The sequence below is a fragment of the Lissotriton vulgaris genome, chromosome 1_1, assembly GCF_964263255.1.
Source record: "Lissotriton vulgaris chromosome 1_1, aLisVul1.2, whole genome shotgun sequence".
NCBI lineage: Eukaryota > Metazoa > Chordata > Amphibia > Caudata > Salamandridae > Lissotriton > Lissotriton vulgaris.
Genome location: NC_141685.1, coordinates 1,412,786,639 through 1,412,805,018, shown reverse-complemented (window position 1 = coordinate 1,412,805,018; position 18,380 = coordinate 1,412,786,639). Strand labels below are relative to the sequence as shown.

General features: G+C 47.7%; 1 protein-coding gene across 1 annotated transcript in view; it reads right to left on the bottom strand.

The window, feature by feature from the left end:
- The window catches only part of LOC147750618 (dihydrolipoyl dehydrogenase, mitochondrial-like), a 201,922-nt gene that overhangs the window by 78,681 nt on the left and 104,861 nt on the right, over positions 1-18,380 (bottom strand). The window contains exons 7-9 of the mRNA XM_086967208.1: positions 8,227-8,370; positions 7,582-7,683; positions 5,860-6,050 (exon numbers count right to left, since the gene is read on the bottom strand). Coding sequence (XP_086823334.1) covers positions 5,860-6,050; positions 7,582-7,683; positions 8,227-8,370 — 437 coding nt within the window. The remainder of the gene's footprint in view (positions 1-5,859; positions 6,051-7,581; positions 7,684-8,226; positions 8,371-18,380) is intronic.

Genomic DNA, 18,380 nt, shown 5'->3' with positions numbered 1-18,380 from the left:
ATGTGTGTGCCGAAGAGAAGCTGGCCTTCATAAGGCATATCAAGGACTTTAGTTTGTATCTCCGGACGGAATGTTGTTGCTTTCAGCCAACCCTGGCATCTTAACACTGCAGCCCCCGCCAGTTGGCGAAAACCAGTAGAAGCGATATCCATCGCACAATCGATCTCAGAGGCTGAGCGTTCGCCTTCTAGTAGGATCTTTTTTCCTCTTCTTTCGCCTCCTCCGGCAAGGATCCAAGATATGGGGCAATGTTTGCCCACATTTGTCAGTTATGAAGTCCTAACAGTGCCAAAGAGTTGGAAGCGCGCACTGTTAACGCGGACATAGATGAGAAACGTTTCCCAATATTATCTAACCGTCTCCCGTCTTCATCTGGAGGGGCAGTTAGCGTTGCAGAAGGATTTTTAGATTTCCACTGCACGGTCTGTGTGATAACAGAGTCAGGTTTGGGGTGGCCAGTCAGGCAAGCTGGATCGGTGTCCGGAGCCCTATATTTCTTGTCCAGCCTAGGCAGCACCGGGGGTAATGAAGAAGGGTTTTGCATAATCTTAACACCCTGGTCCCAAATGTAGTAGATGATAGGTATAGACCTGACGGACTTCTTGAACGGTTCCTTAAAGCCATAAAGGAAACAGTCTTGTTGGTGAGAAGGCATAGGTATTTGAATCCGCTGAGCCACTCTCTCAAAGATATTGTGGAAGCCCCCGATATCCTCAGGGGTGAATCAGCTTGAATAGGCACAGGGGATGCCGCACAGGGAATTACATAATCGTCCCATTCATCGTGTTTTGATTGAGAATCTTGAAGTTCACCTTCTTCTTGTTGTTCCACCTCATCATTATCATCCGTGGAAGGTGGAGGTTGCGATGTGGAAGGGCCAGGCTGTATTACCAGAGGTGAAGGCCGAGTTTTAGGTGGTAGAGAGACCACTGGAGGAGGTGGAGGTGTAACTAAAGAGGGAAACCTTTGTTTGTAATCAGAAATTAGGAACTGGAGGTCAGAAACCAGAGTCGCTGGCAGACAAACCATAGGAGGTTGAGGGGGATGGTACTCCTATTGGTAATCTACCTGGTCCTCCTGCTCATGTTCATCATAGTCTGAGCTTTCGTGATATTTGACATGAAGTTCAGATGGGCTGGTAGCAGTCCTGAAGATACTGCCGTCATCAGAGTCTTCCTCCTCCAGGAGGTGGGCAGGTGGTAAAGGCTGGACTCTGCTTGGAGAATTCAAGGCCGGTGTCAGCGTGCGTTTCGTAATTTTAAGGTGTACATACGCACTTTGCAAGGTAAGTTCAGCTGTCGTCGACGAGCCCGTCGACAGAGTGGTCGTCGACGGGTGTCACAGGTGGTATCGTCGACGATGACGCCGTCGACGCAGACTGTTGTGGCGTCAACGGTGGTATCGTCGTCGATGCTGTCGTCGACGATGGTCGCGTCGGCGATTTAGTCGTCGGCGGTGGCTTCGTCGACGGAGCCTTCGTCGATGACGAAGTAGATGTCGACGAGGTTGTCTTCATCGACTGCGATCGTATGGACGTCGATGACGATTTCTTTATTTTAATCGTCGACGAGTTAGACCTACCGGCCACCTATGATGAAGTGGTCGACATCGACAATGCAGAAGATGCCACAGAGGTAGATATGGTCGTCGTCGACGAGGTAAAAGGCAAAGTCGACGAGGTGGAAACATGTTTCTTGAAGGTTGGAACAGTCTCCCGAGGAGAAGCCTTTGCCGGTAGAGCTTTGGAATACGCCTCTGAAGACTTTTTATGAGTCTTATTTTGAGGTGGTTGCGATGAAGGACCTGGAGAGGCCACCCTAGGTCTCTTGAGAGGAATGTGAAATCCTGAAGGAACATTCACTCTCTTCAGAAGATACTGCCTGGTCTTTATCTTTTAGCCTCTGCAGGCAAATTAAGAGGTGTCCCTCCCTGTCCTTGAGGGTCTTCGTAGAAAAGGTACGACATACCTTACAGTCCTTTGAAGAATGATCCGGGTAGAGGAAATAGAGACAGTCCTTGTGCTGGTCATCCACATGATGTCTCTTTTTACCCCATGAAGCACAGGACCTAAAAAGTCCTTTTTTAGGAGTATCAGCCATAGGTAACCTGAAAACTCCACACAGATGAAGAGAAAAGAACTGGAAATTCAGAAACTAAGGAAAGCTGAGCAGAGCTCAGTGGAGAATCCCTTAGCACAACGTGCGGTAGAAAATCTGATGGACTAGAGCTCCTTCCAGGAAGGTTCCAGAGGGTGGTGATAGCTGATTGGCTCTTCGCCAAAGTTTGGTCCTTTTCACAAAAGGACGTGGATATGTTACTAATGAGAGGCCTCTGGCCCATTACTATGCAAATATGTCTATGAGACATTACTTTATTTATGTATCAGGGACTCCCATCCCGACGACGGGGAATGATTCAGGCATCTGAATATATGAAAGATACCCTAATACTAGATAGGCGCTCCGTCCATCATCCCCTTTGGTATCGCTTTGTTAGCCCTAAGTTGGCAGGGTAGGCCCAGATGGGGGTCCCTTGCTCCCTTTGCCATTGGATTCAAGCTAGCCTGGCTGATGACGACTGATTAGCAAAAGAAAACAGTCCCAGGATGCTTGTTTCCGGTCCATGGAAGACATGGCTTGGCAGTTTGGGCTGAACTATTCCCATGAGGCACAGGGGCAGACTGATCTGCATATGATCATGTCTGAACTCAGGTGGTGGAGTGAGCTAAAGAATGGTGAGGGATTAAACCCAGATCAGTTGAATGAGTGTTTGATTTGCTCAAACGCTCCGTCCATCATCCCCTTTTGTATCGCTTTGTTGGCCCTAAGTTGGCAGGGTATGCTCAGACGTGAGTCCCTTGCTCACTGTGCCACTGTATTCAAAGTAGCCTGGTTGATGATGGCTGAAATGCCAGAAACCGGTCCCAGGATGCTGGTTTCCGGTCCAGGGAAGACCTGGCTTTGGCAGTTCGGGCTGGACTGTTCCCATGAGGCACAGGGTCAGACTGATTTGCATATGGTCATGTCTGAACTGGGGTGGCGGAGTGAGTTAAAGAATAGTGATGGATTAAACCCAGATCAGTTGACTGGGGGGTGAGCTAAAGAATGGTGAGGGATTAAACCCAGATCAGTTGAATGAGTGTTTGATTTGCTCAAACGCTCCGTCCATTATCCCCTTTTGTATCGCTTAACTCAGATAACTGCCAGCTTCTGCTGAGCAAACACTGCAACGGTAGTAGGACTCTTGTGTCACTGCAATGTCTTCCATGGGTTTCCAAATTACGCTCCCAGTCGGTGAGGCGAAAATTTGCTCATTATTCCTAGAATCCTACTCAGAATTCTGATAAGGAAACTGCTGGTGGGATACTGAGTTATTCAATCCTGTGGGGACAGAGATGGAAAGTCAGAGGTTGCTGCCTGAATTTAGCAAAGAGTTCCATAAACAAATGGCCTACAAATGGACCATAAGTGTTAAGACGGTTGCTTAATAATTATTTCACAGGAGTCCGAATCTTCAGTGGCTTACTTGGTATAGACAAAGACTGAAATGTCACAGAATTCTGACCTCAGGCTCTCTGGCACCCGAAGTAGATTAAATAACGGTGACTAAGACTGAAGTGGGCACTTAGATCACAGGAATGTACTCCCTTGAAACTCTATGCCCAAAAAGGAACCTGGAGATTTGATAGCCACAATCAGAATCAAAGTATATGTTTAATACACCTCATCTAGGGGAGACAGAAACATCCAGCTTTGCTTTTATCATTAGAAGATCACACAAAACATTTGACATCAGAATGATCTCTTGGTTTGCTCCATCTTTTATACAGCATCTGGGTGTCCCTTTCAATTCGTAGCTAATCAAATCCGAAGTAGAGCTTCATCCCTGCGATGAGCACCTGTCTCATTGATTTGGTATGCATAGCATTCCTTTAGTGTACTCAACACACAAAAGGAAGTAGGAGTGAAAAGAATAAACACTTAAAGAGTTATAATGGACAAAGTCAACATGTTTGAGAAACTGCCCTCACTCACAAATGTGGCATGCTTCATCATAGGGCTCCTAACACACCCCTGCGCAGACCAACACCTGGGGTGGTGCAATAGGGTGGGGAGACAAAACAAACAAAGAATAATAGAGCTCAAGAATATGGAAAGTGCATACTTCCTTTTGTGTGTGGAGATCGTTGTTGAGGAGGTCAAAGTAGGAGTAGTTTCTCCTCCCTCTCCCGAGTGTATGGATTCATTTAGTGTTCTCAGCACTTCAATGGCATCAAAAGAGCCTGAAGGCAATGGCAACCTGCCAGATGAGGAGGCTCTACTGCAGCTTCTAATAAGTGTATACAATCAATTACGACCCGTACTAAAACACTATGTGACACTGGTGTGTTGCCCGACTGGGTCAATGGAGCATTAAGCTCCTACGACACCAATTAAAGTCTGGTAAAGGCTTTAACATGACAACTGCCACAAAGGCTTAAACGTCCGAGCAGGACATTGCCATAAATGATGATCACTCTCCATATAGCAGTATTCTTCCAATAGGTATAACAGTCTTATTTTTTCTACAGTGGGGAAGACCAGTTAAGCGGTCAGTTGCCTTGTGACACCTATATCATTAACAGTCTTATGTACCAATAGTGAGAATCCCACTACATACATATAAGTGCATCTACTATGAATATTAAGGGGGATATACTTGGGTCATGTAGGACGCCTGCTCTGCATATGATAATACCACTATGAGTAACACTAATTACAGAGTCCAGGGGTTCCCCAAAAGTGTACAGGGCTCAATGCAAAACCCAAAGTGCTCTATTGGTGGTAGTGTGGGCGAGCAGCCTAACACAAGAGGAGTGTAAGACATTTATTGCACACACAAGATCAATAATGGACACCCGACTCAAGAAGGAGATCCAGACCAATTTTATAAAATTATACTTTGTTCGCATTTTTATTTTAAAGACCAAGACTTCTAAATAAGACAAGTATGTATTGAGTCAAGCGACTTTTCAGGTTCAAAGATTGACATTGAAATAGTCTAATAGTTCAAGATGCACGAGGAGGTAATCAAGTGAGGGGTGTATCAAGCAAGTATATAACTTACAGTTCCAGTCCTCTGGGGGTCAGACCCACATGGAGTGGGGACTGCAACAGAACCCCATTTTCTCACAGGGCATCTGTCAGATATACTATTAGGCCTTCACCATGATAGTGCCACTGCAGGCATAATAGTTTATGAGCCCAACAAAAGCAGTCAATTGTCCCAAGTCTCTTCTTTGTCAACATTAGAGACTACTTCAGCCACTGTGTGTAGATGGAATACATAGTACTTTGCGGCTGGCTGCTTTCCTGAGCAGGGAATTTCAAACAAATGGAAACTGCTCCTACTGTCCTGTAAGTGTCTTGCCTCCACCACAAGCCATTTAATAAAAATAACCCAGACCCAAAACAAAGTCGTACTGTCTATTTTAGGTAATGTACAGGTGCCTTTTTGAACCTCAAATTCCATAAAGATTTAAAATTCAAGTAAATAGGTTTGTCCCGGAATACTTCTTTGTTTATGTGCACACTTTAAAAAGTCTCTTTAGATTTTCAGTGAAAATGACACAAACTCAAACTCACAATATATTCATTATTGGTGCACATGACCACTGCGGTTTGGGGGTATTTGTGAACTGATTTTTCATTTAATATGCAGTCATTTTGTGGGAGTGAAACTGGCTAAGAGCATATCATAAACAAACACTCAATCAAAAAGAATTCAACAATGTTTCTAAATTGCCAGAAAAGTAAAACATTTTTTTCGACCATTTCACCTGAAAAACAAATCAAATGAGAAAAACAAAAGTTTACTCACGAAACATCAATCTTTCCATCCGGCCGCCTGGTTGCACCTGTCACCTTGGTATTTAATTTAAACTTAATGCCTTGCTTCTGTAGAATACGCTGAAAGTTCTTAGAGATCTCCATATCAATTCCTACTCCACCAACATGACCCAAGAACTCCACCGCTGTCACTTCCGAACCCAGTCGCTGCCAGACTGAACCCTGGAAACATTAAAGAAGGAGAATGAAAAACCACTGTAATTTATGGCACCCCTCTGCATCTGCATGGTACATTAGGATGGTTTTAACACTAACTGGCAAGTGATTGGATTAGAATGCAAAATGATTCAGACACTAACTGCAAAACTAACCTTGTGCTATGGAACCTGTAACACTAATTAAACCGGTCCTTTTTGTGGCATTTAAGTCTGAGGCCTCAGAGCATCCTAACACTAGGAGAACTTTTAATAGCTCTAGATCCGTATTCAAGAACAATCTTACTACCGGACACCTGAAAGTGGACTCACAAAATTGAAACCAACTCAAAACCCAACAAATCCCAGTGGATGACAGCCCACACTAGGGGTGTTCAACAAAGGCTTAGGAGACCCATATCTATGGCAGAATTTCAGTATATCAACCTATGATAAAGTTGTATACAAAGTTCCTGAAGGACAAGTTATTTACCTTTAACTGACAAGCAGAGGTACTGCTGATATTTCCAGATCCACTCTGGTTAGCTAGGGCAGATTCTACGATAAGGAATCTGCAGCTAGATGTTGCTATCACATGGCGAGTCACCCACCCAATCACCTCTTAGGCAAACTTGTTTGATATTTTTAAAATTAGACAGGCTAGAAGCAAATTACAATGAATGTATTTTTGAGCCTTAATTATAGAACAATCTCCTTTCAAAAACAGCTCCCTAATTTGAGTTTTTGAAAAGCCACTGATGCCCTTTTGTGTCCCGCTGGAGTGATGATGGGAGTAAAAAGCACTGCACAATTCTCATAATGCTTAATAACAAGAAGACAGAATTGCAAATGGAACTTTATAATGGAGTCCCCTATTTTTATTTAACCAATTTTCCAGCACATATATTTTTAAAATTCCTTTCTAAATATTTTACATTTGTTTGACCTGAAACTGTTGGATACTTTTTCAGAAGTCAAAGCAAGTCATCAATATTTGTGGGATCACTAAAATGTTTTTGATCTTCTATCACTTCTTAGGAAAGGAAGGGTTTATATAAATGAGTAACAACAAAAAGTAAAAAAAAAAAACCAGAAAAAATGGTGCCAGTTATCAAGACAATCTTTGTATCAATACAGTTGCATATTTGCCGCATCTGCTTACAGATAGCCACTCAGTATCAGTCTCATAACGAAACCTCAACAGAATGGTCATATCGCAAATTCTAAAAAGTACTAATATAGAATACAATTAAAAAGTGCAATAAATATGTTGAATGTCTATGTATCAGAAGTGAGACACTGTAATACAGTGACAGCCGGTATAGATTACGGATCAGAGTGTCCAACATTGGTCGACCAGTGTTAGATCTCACCCAGCTTTTTAGATATCCACATGAGGAAAGATTTAGGTATAATGAATCTAAATGTGAATCATTTAGTCAGTAGTTATCCGTAAAATCTGGCATTGATTCAGTCCTCATGGACATATGCTGAACACAAATGTTGTAGATGATATTAGCGTACAGCCCAAAAGAGGAAGGTGGTGCTGCCTTACTCACCAGTTCAACACCAATAACACCTGCCCCGATAACCACCATCTTTTCTGGAACTGTTTTTAATGATAAGGCACCAGTGGAAGATACAATGGTTTCCTCATCAACCTAAAATGATACAAAAAAGAAATCTTTTCATGAACATTAGGTTACCGTTGAACATGACTACTCCTTGAATAGACAAACTCCATTAGCAACAAAAACAGGAAGAATAATAATTCTCTGATACTTTTATTCAACTGACACAAGGACTGTACAGCATGGGCAGCAAGCTGATAATGTAGTGTGAAACCATAAAACCGGGTCTACTTAAGGAACAATTTACTTGTGAACTATAGATTTGAGGTGAACTCCAGAAACAGTTAAATCACTTAACCCCCCCAAAAAAACATTTAGCCATACTTTTTTGGAAGCTTTAAAAAAAATAAAGCATCACAGTGAGTCGGCAATAGATTGAAGACACAGTAAACAATATGAGTAGGTCTCCGGCATATCAACAGGCAGCATGTTACATGTAGTCATAGCTCGATATCTATTGACGGGACAGTAACATGGAACATTTAGCCATACTTACGCAAGACACATATTAATGAGATAGCATTTATAGGGCGTGAGAAAGGTTACAAATTAACAATGAAGGATGTCACACACCTCTATTCCAGAAAAAGGTGTGACTTCTGAACCTGTAGCTATCAGTATGTTCTTTGTGTTGATAATCTGTGTGCTGCCGTCTGCCTTTATTGCTGTAACTTGGTTCTTGCCGGAGATCTTTCCATATCCTTGGACATGTGTCACCTACAGTAAAGGAGAATTTGACAAAGTTGGCTTTTTGAATGGGGTAATACAACACAATATTGGTCAATAGGACAGGGATCAGAGCCAAGACACAGCCTTTGTATATGGATTATAACACCCAAGTAATACATAACCCAGTATAGATCCATAACACAAGTAGGAAAGTGTCCTTTTTGACATGGTCACCCCCACTTTTTGCCTGGTAAATGATGTGATTTCTCTTGAAAGTGCACAGAGTTCCTGCTAACCAGGTCCCTAGTGCCAGAGCGCTTTCCCAAAACTGTACAATTGCTCCCCCAATTGGCAAAACCTTTAGCACTCTATGTAAGTCCCTTGTAAATGGTACCTCTGGTACCTAGGGCCAGAGGTACTTAAGGGGGTCCATAAGGGCAGCAGCACAAATTGTGCCACCCTATGGGACCCATCACCAGGCACATGCAGGGATGCTAATGCAGGATGGATGTCTTGGCGCAGACAAAAGTGAACGCACACTTCCCTGTGCGCCATGTCCCCGAATACTACATGTAATATTTGTAAGTCACCCCTGCAGCAAGGCTGACAGCTCTAAAGCAGGGTTCTTAATATTAGATATGAAGGCATACCTGCATGAGTAGATATGCTGCTGTGCTGGTCAGTTGTATTGCTGCCAGTACAAGTGACTAGGGAAGACATCTTAAGTCATGTGCTGGACACTGGTGAAAACGAGTACCTCAGCTACATGATGGCTTCAATGAAAATAGGGATGTTTGGTATCAAAAATCTTGTATTGATGAACTCACACTGATGCCACTGTTTGAGTTAACAAGACATGCGCCCAGAGGACACATTAGATGTGCCCCCTGAAAACCTACCAGCCTCTTGTGTCCTTGCTGACTGGTTTCTGCTAGCCTGCCACCCAAGAAACTGTTCTGATCTCCTAGGTGAGAGCCTTTTGCTCTCGGGAGACCCAGAACAAAAGTCTGACCGGGAAGAGAGTGTAACATCCCCACCCACAGGATGACCTGCTGATTAGCCTTCCTTGGGTGACAAGTCTCAAAGGGCTGCCGCCTTTGAATTGTGAATCTGGCTCTGCCTCACAGGAGAGGAAGCAGATCCATTTGTCCAGGACCACCCTTGGCACCTGGATAGGTGAGAACATTAGCTAGTCAGGTAGGCGTGCCACCTCCAGGCTAGTACAACCCAAATGAATTCTAAGGAGATAATTCTTGGAGGATGACTGACTGAAAAGGAAACATGTACAAGTAATAGTTTTACAATGGTTTAATCTCTAAATGCAGAAACCACTTACCCTTCCTACCCTCATCGAGGGAGTCTATGAAAATGAATGCAGAAAAAGAGTTCTTTAAGAACTGAGTCTTCTGAGCCAAAGTACACTTTACTAACTTTAGAAAGAAAAAGTATGTTACTTTCACCTTTCTTCTCTGCATGCTGCAGTTTTTTCATCTTCATATTTTAAAGAAAAACAAAACTGAGAGGCGGATGAAGAAAGCAAGATTATAATTTTTCCATAATTAAAAAAATGCTATTAAAATTTGAGGTTTCTGAAGTTTTGCGCTGCTGCCTAAATGCCCAAGTTACTTACCTTTGGTAACAATATATCTGTAAGAAACAATAGTTAGTATTAGATTCCTTACCGTAGAATATCCCCAGGCGTCAGTCTGGATCCGGAAATTTTTGCATAGCAGTACCCCTGCGCGTCGGTAGGCGTCGTCTGCGGCTCCGCGTCTGTCGGCGGCGGCGCCGGGATGCTGTCACCAGAGTACTTAGACGCCGCCTCGCGCGCGGACGTCAGTTCTTATACACAGCTTTTCTGCGCCAGAAACGCAGAGCCATGATAAAAACCAACACTGGTGCCAAGAAACTAGGGCCCTGAAAGGATGACCTTAACCTTAGATATCGGTTCGCAGAACGGGGAGGATGGGTGGGGCCGGTAAGGAATCTAATACTAACTACTGTTTCTTACAGATATATCGTTACCAAAGGTAAATAACTTTTGCATCTGAAAGAAACAGGTTAGTATTCGATTCCTTACCTTAGAATAGATACCCCGGCAATACCAACCCCAGTGGACCTCAGAAAGAGGGGCAGAGAGTAAATCCACAGCCTTTTGCTGTGCACCATGTCACAAATTTGTTCCACCTGCAGGCGTATACCGATTTTGTGGAGGGACGCCTGGCTGGCAGAACAACATCACAGACTTCAGGAGGCAAGTCAAATGGCCCCAACTGTCGCCGCTCAATCTCCACGCATGGAGGTGGAGGCTGGACAGGTTCGGTGGAGAACCGTCCCCTGCTGCTGCGACAGAAGGTCCTCCTGAAGAGGCAGACGAATCGGGGCATCGACTGACATGCTGAGTAGCTCGGGATACCAGTATCTTTGTGCCCAGTCCAGAGCCACAAGGATGACTTGGGCCCGGTCGCGCCTGATCTTCTTCAGCACTCTGGGCAGAAGTGGTATAGGCGGAAAGGCATACAACAGACCGCAACTCCACTAGCGACGAAAAGCGTCTCCGAGCGAGTGCCGCCTTGGAAATTCCAACGCGCAGAACTGATGACATGTCGCGTTCTCTTCTGGGATAACGGCTGAAAGATCGGAATCAGAACCTGAATATCCTGAACCCGCTGTTCAGGAGGATAAACCCGAAGCTGCGCCGAGTCTAGAACCGCTCCGATGAAGAGGAGCTTCTGAGAGGGAAATAGGTGCGACTTCGGCACATTGATGGAGAACCCCAGCAGGGGAAGAAGGTCGGCTGTAGTCTGGAGGTGGCTGACAACTGTCTGGTGCGAGCCCGCCTTCAACAACTAGTCGTTGAGGAAGGAGAAGACAAACCCCTAATCTGCGCAGATGAACCTGCGACCACCGCCATCACTTTCGTGAACACCCGTGGGGCGCTGGTAAGGCCGAAGGGGAGCACGGTAAACTGAAAGTGCTCGGGCCTACCGTGAACCGCAGGTAGCGCCGGTGGGCCGGCAGGACGGGAATGTGGAAATAGGCGCCCTGCAAGTCCAACGCTCCCATCCAGTCTCCTGGGTCTAGGGGAGCTAAGACACGAGCCAAAATCAGCATCTTGAACTTCTCCTTCCGGAAGAAGCCGTCGACGTTCCGCAGGTCCAAGATAGGGCGTAGGCCCCCTTTGCCCTTCTTAGGAACCAGAAAGTAGTGGGAGTAACAACCACACCCTACTTCTGGCCCAGGAATGCGCTCGATGGCCTCCTTGGCCAAGAGGGCCGTAACTTCCTCTTGCAGAAGTTGCAAGTGATCCCCCCACACGCGCTGGTACTGCGGTGGAATGGCTGGAGGGGTCGCCTCGAAGGGGAGGGAGTAGCCCCTTCGGACGATTTGCAGCACCCACCTGTCCGATGCGATGGAGCGCCAGTGGAGGTGATGGCGAACCCTGCCCCCCACTGGCATCAAATGGGCCTGAAAGCTCGGTAGGAAGGCTTTGAGGCGGATGCTGCGGGGTGGATGTGGACTGGCCGCTCCGTTGTCCCCCGTTACCACCGCAACGGTAACCACGCCCGCCGCTGCGCTGAATGGTAGTCTGCGGCCCTTGGCTGGCAGGACGTGTGGGGGCGCCCCTTCCGTGGCAACAAAAGGAGTGCTGGGCAGAAGATTGCTGGCACTGGGACGACAGGCTCAAAGACTTGGCGGTAGCCCTGGAGTCCTTAAAGCGTTCCAGCGCACTATCTGCCTTGCCACCGAAGAGGTGGCTGCCATCAAACGGCATGTCCATAAGGGTGTTCTAGACATTGGCGAGAAGTTGGGGGATCGCCGCCAGGCATGGCGGCGAACCGCCACAGACGTGGAAATCGCTCTCCCCAGCGTCTCGTCCCTCCGCGAGGGCTTGAGCAAGCTTCACCCGGGCTCCCTCCGGGCACTCAGGCAGCACGGCCGCAACCGTATCCACAAGGAGTGGGTGCAACGGCCCAAGAAGCACGCGTTGCTGACCGACCGCAACCTCAAACTAAGGGAGGAGAACATCTTCTTGCCGAATTGCTCATACCTCTTGGATTCTCGATCCGTAGGTGCAGTGGGGAGTGGGGATTGGGAAGTAAAGGCCTGGATAACCAGTCTCTCTGGGTGGGGTGGGTGGACAAGAAACTAGGGTCGCCCAGGGCAGGGGGTTGGCGCCTAGCGACGTTCCTATCTACAGGAGGACCTGTAGTGGGCCTGGACCAAGTGCCCAACCAAGTGCCCAACAGGACGTCCATGAGAGCCTCATTAAAAAGCAGTGGAGGCTCTGGGGAGCTTACCTGCGGTTATAGGACCTCTGTGAGGATGTTAGACCTCACCGCTGCGACAAGGTGCTCAAGAGCCAAGGCCTTGGCCGCCCTCATCAGCACCACACTATAAGTAGCCCCTCCTCCGTAGCCACAGTAGGAAGGGAGACAAAACCAGTGTCTGGGGAGGTATCCAGGCCACTGGCTTCCCCTAGTTCCTGTATCCAGTCCTGAATTGACTGTCTCTCACGTGCCAGAGGGTCCTCAGACCCCTCCCAGTCTCCCTCGTCGTCCATCTACTGGAATTCAGGGGTAAAGGATACACCCAGATACTCGAAGAATTCCTCTTCTGCAGGCGCCGAATGCGGCGTCGAGCGACGCCGCTCCGACGCCGGATCCGGACCGAGGGGTGGACCAGGGACGGCGCCGGGGGTGACACCCTAGGGGTCGACATCGGCGGGTTTGTAAGGTTGACCAGCGGCGACCCGGATCCGGAACCAGATCCAGCGGGGCCTTGCGGCGCCGGGACCGAAGTCGGGCGCCGAAGCCAGGGCAGAAGCACCCGGCCCGCTTGGGCTCCCAGTCGGGGCCGCGTGGCCCGAAGCCCGACAGAGGAGTGAGCGACCTCATGGCCATGAGAAAGGCATCGATCTCCTCCGGCGTCGCGTTCTGCCCAGGGACCGGCGGGTATGGAGCAGGCTGCGACGCCTGCGGCTCCGGCGGAGCCGCGTGGGCGATGTCACCCGAACCCCCGGCTGCATCGCGCGAGCGTCGGGGGAGTCAGAAGAGCGATGTTGCCATTTCGACTTCTTGTGCCTCTTACCCGAGTACTTGGAGCCAGACGAATGGTGTTGACTCGCCGAGCTGTGATGACTCCGGCCCCGCGACCGGTCCATCGACCTCCTTCCGGACTGGGACCTCGAACGGCGTGGGCCGACTGCCGGAGCTCGAGGTGCTTACGGGACCGCTCCCACCTAGCCTTCGACGTCAAGACCCGGCAGTCGGGGCACGACTTGTCATCATGGTCGGGCCCCAGGCAATGTAGGCACCGGCAATGGGGGTCGGTTATCGACATCAGTCGGTTGCAGTCGGCACAGGGCTTGAACCCGGGCATCCGTACCGGAACCGATGGAGTCGTACGGCTCGAAACGGATCCAAAAAGGATCGAAAAAGCTTCGTCAAAAAGTGACTAAAGGGTACCACTTTCTCCAGACCTGCGCTTGCTGGTGCGGAAAAAAAGAAGAAATGACGTCAGCGCGTGAGGCCGGCGTCTAAGTACTCCGGCGACATCATCCCGGCACCGACGGGCGCGGAGGCGCAGATGACGCCTACCGATGCGCAGGGGTACTGCTACGCAAAAAATTTCTGGATCCAGACTGACGCCTGGGGATATTCCAAGGTAAGGAATCTAATACTAACCTGTTTCTTTCAGATAATTCTAAGATTATGAATCTGGGGAGGATGCCATGCAGGAAATCATTTGTCTACCACTAAAACATTGAACAAGATTCCAAAGCCATTCCTCAAGGAATGATGCATGAGAGGGAGGAGGGTGTCAGGTGTCCTGCTCACACCCAAACTAAGACGTTTCTTTTCATGAACTAACAGACAGAAGCCATAGCTCCACCTGGTTTTGGGTGCATCCATGGCCGCAGAGTCCTACTGCCTTTGGGATTCAATCTACTTCTTGAGCAGTGGTAGCTGTAGAATATGAGCTTCTGGTACAAAGAGCAACCTCTGCATTTTCTAGATAAATGCTCTGATGTAGATCTCTGTAAAATTCATAGTGATTTTCAGTGGACTTGTCCCTGTTCAAAAGAAAATCTTATATGGTAACATGCCAGGTCATTGGGTGGGGGTCTAAGGGGCCTTTGTGACATGACAATCCAATTGAATATTCTAGTCTTTTAAATCTATATCTTACTACTACTAAAGGAATCCATAGGGGATCTTGAAATTGCTATAGAAAGTGTGGTTAACACTCCAACTTTACACACTTAAGACTCTATAGGAAGCTGGCTTTTTATGTAGTGTACCAAAATGAGTTACACTATGTATAAAGTCTAGACAACCCTTATTGGCTTACAGGGCTTAAATTTATAATCCCAAATGCTCTTATTTGTGGTATTGTGGGACAGCAGTTTAGGCTAATCAAAGCTCAGTGTTAAGCATTTGTTGTTCACACAGGGTCAATAAATGAGAAACCCACTCAAGGAGAAAGGAGTAGTTTCTGTCCTGTAACTCCAGTTCTGTAGTTCTGTAGTAGGGGTATCTCTGTTATAGTCATAATCTAGTGAATAGTCCCGCCCATGTGCGTGGACCCCGGCAATCAAAAATAATCTCTTAAATTGTCAAAAAATGCAGAACTGCAAAGACACTTAAGAGAGAATTTAAAGACAAATAATGCAGCCTATATCCACAGGCTACACTTTCCAGTACTTCAACTAGAAATTCCACCAAAAAACTACACACACATCACAGCCTGTCCAGTTTCTTCCATAGAGAAACTTGCCTCTACCAGTAAAAGCCTCTGGAATGATAGAGAGGAAGGCATGGACAGACAAGCCCCATAGGCTGCCATTATGTGGCTTAAATAGGATACTGTGCCTTTAAGAGAACTTTCCAGAACTTCTCCCAGTATCCCAGAATGCACAGCAGGTCCCTCTTACTTTCAGTTCTTTTTGAAGGCGTAACACGCCAGACCTGTAGCATTCCTTACATGAATATCTTTCTCCACCGGGGAGGAGGGCGGGCGCTTATGACTATAACAGAGATACCCCTACTACAGAACTGGAGTTACAGGACAGAAACTACTCCTTCTGTAGTAGGGGATCTCTGTGTATAGTCATAATCTAGTGAATAGAATGGCAAGCCCATCCTCGCACCAAAGCGGCGGTGGAGAGAAGAAAATTAACACCACTACTGTGCAAACAGATTTTGCAGCGAAGCCTGCCCAACCTGAGCGTCTGCCCTGGCATCAGTGTCCAGACAGTAATGCTTAGCAAAGGTATGGACCGACTTCCAAGTGGCCGCCTTGCAGATTTCTGCAATTGGAACGTTACGGAGCAAACCTGTCGTGGCCGCTTTGCCCCTGGTGGAATGAGCCTTAGTTTACCCCCTAAGGTCTTATTAGCTTTTAGGTAACACAACTGTATGCAGGACACAATCCACCTAGAGATGGACTGCTTAGAGGTAGCAAGACCCGTCCTGACCGATCCATAATTGATAAACAATTGGTCCAATCTACGAATATCTTTGGTTTTATCCAGATAAAATTTCAGCACCCTCCTAACATCCAGGAAATGTAGAGACCTTTCCGCCGGAGATGAAGGGTTCTGAAAAAACGTAGGCAAAGTTATGGTCTGGTTGACATGAAAATCAGAAATGACCTTGGGAAGAAATTTAGGGTGAGTACGCATAACAACCTTAGCAGCATGAAATACAGTATAAGATTCTTGGCAACACAACGCCTGAATTTCACTCACCCTGCGGGCCTATTTAATGGCCACGAGGAACGCCGCCTTCCAGGATAGGTGCTGCAACGAAGCCTTATGAATAGGTTCAAAAGGCTCCTTCATCAATCTGGACAGCACCACATTCAATTCCCATGAAGGCGAAGGGAGCCTGACAGGAGGGAATACTTTCTTCAAGCCTTCCAGAAAATCTTTGATCACAGGGATCTGGAAGAAGGAAGTCTGTGAAGGGCATTTCCTGTAGGCAGTCAATGCAGCGAGATGAACCTTAATGGAATGAACATTAAGTCCTGACTGCGCCAAATGCAGAAGGTAAGGAAGGATGACATCTTCCTTGTACGTCGTCGGGTCATAGTTCTTGAACTTGCACCAGATACAGAGCCTTTTCCACTTGTAAGCATAGGAAGTCCGAGTGGAAGGTCTCTTAGACTCCTTCAGTATGTCCATGCAATCTTCGGGCAGATTCAAATGGCCATATTGCACTATCTCAGGAGCCATGCCGCCAAACTCAAAGACGAGAGGTTGGGGTGCAACATCTGCCCCCCGAACTTCGTGAGAAGGTCCGGCCTGCACGGCAGCCGTATGTGAGGAAGGAGAGACCGGTGAAGCAGGTCTGTGAACCACCACTGCCTGGGCCATTCCGGAGCAATGAGTATCATCCGCACCCTGGACCGGGCCAGCTTGATGAGTACCGCTGGAATCAGGGGAATGGGTGGAAACGCGTACAGAAAGCTGTTCGACCAGTTGATCCATAGCGCATTCCCCAGCGTCCCCTGCTGGTAGTACCTGGAGGCGAAGTCCCGGCATTTGCTGTTTTCGGCGGTGGCGAACAGATCTACGTCTGGAGTCCCCCACCTTGCGAAGACTTCTGCTAGTACTTCGTCGTTTATGACACATTCGTGGTTTTCCTGAATCAGTCTGCTCAGTGCGTCCGCCTGAACATTCTGCACACCTGGCAGATGGGTAGCCGTTATCGTCAGTCCTCTGGCCAGAAGCCAGTGCCAGATCGCCTGCGCCTCCTGCGACAGAGTGCGCGATCTCGAACCTCCCTGCTTGTTGAGGTAATACATAGTGGTCGTATTGTCCGTCTGTACAAGCAGAGAGTTGGTCTGAAAGGACGGATGAAAGGCCTTCAGTGCCAAGTGAACAGCTCTGAGTTCCTGGAAATTGATGTGATACGTGGGCTCCATCGGGGACCACGTTCCTTGAATCTGTAAGTCTCCGGAGTGCTCCCCCCAACCGTGGAGAGAAGCATCCGTCACAACAGTCTGCGTGGGAATGTCCTTGTGGAAGGGAACCCCTCTGAGGAGATTCTCCGCTGAACACCACCACTTCAGATACTGAAGAGCATGCAGAGACAGTCGTATCTTGTCGTCCCAAGATCCTTTCCTCTGATCCCACTGGTCCTCCAAGCACTCTTGAAACGGTCTCATGTGCAGTCGTGTGTGTGGCGTTAGGAAGATACAAGAGGCCATCGATCCCAGTAGAGAAGACACCGTCCTCACTGTTGTAGATGGAGTGGTCATAGGAGCCTGAGCCTTCCGAAGAAGTGATAATCGCCGCTCCTCCAAAGGAGACACGCTTGCTGATAGCGTGTTGATGTATGTATGCATTGGACCGGAGTCGGGACAGACTTGGACATGTTGATGTGCAACCCCAGCTTGTGCAAGAGAACGCACGTCTTCTGGAAGTGTGCTCGAGCTTCCGAGAAGGAGGAGGCCTTGATCAACCAATCGTCCAGGTACGGGTAGACTAACACCTTGTTCTTCCTCAGGTGTGCTGCTACCACCGCCATGCACTTCGAGAATGTTCTCGGCGCAGACTTCAGTCCGATTGGGAGTACTGTGTATTGATAATGATTGGCGCCGACTTGGAATCGCAGGAACTTCCTGTGTTTGTGTGCAATGGGCACATGGAAGCAAAACTTCTCTCTGCGAATCCACTTGTTTGCCTGTCGCAAGTCCAGAATGGGCCTGAACTCGTTCTTGTCCTTTTTGCGAACCAGGAAGAACCGAGAGTACAGACCTCTTCCTCTTTGAGACATAGGTACGTCTTCTATCGCCCTTTTCCTTAACAGGATATCGGCCTCCGCCTGGAGCTCGCGCAGCTGAAACTGCGAGCTGACCGGGGGAATTGCTGGAGGCGGGCTGGTGAACCGAAGACTGTATCCATTGCAACAATATTCAGCACCCACTTGTCCGGAGTAATTTTTCTCTACTCTGCCAGAAAAATTGAACGCTTCCTCCCACTGGAGTGGGTAACGGATGCAGGGGAAGTAAGCACTCAGGGCCTAGACCCGGCCGGGCCTTTGGTCGCT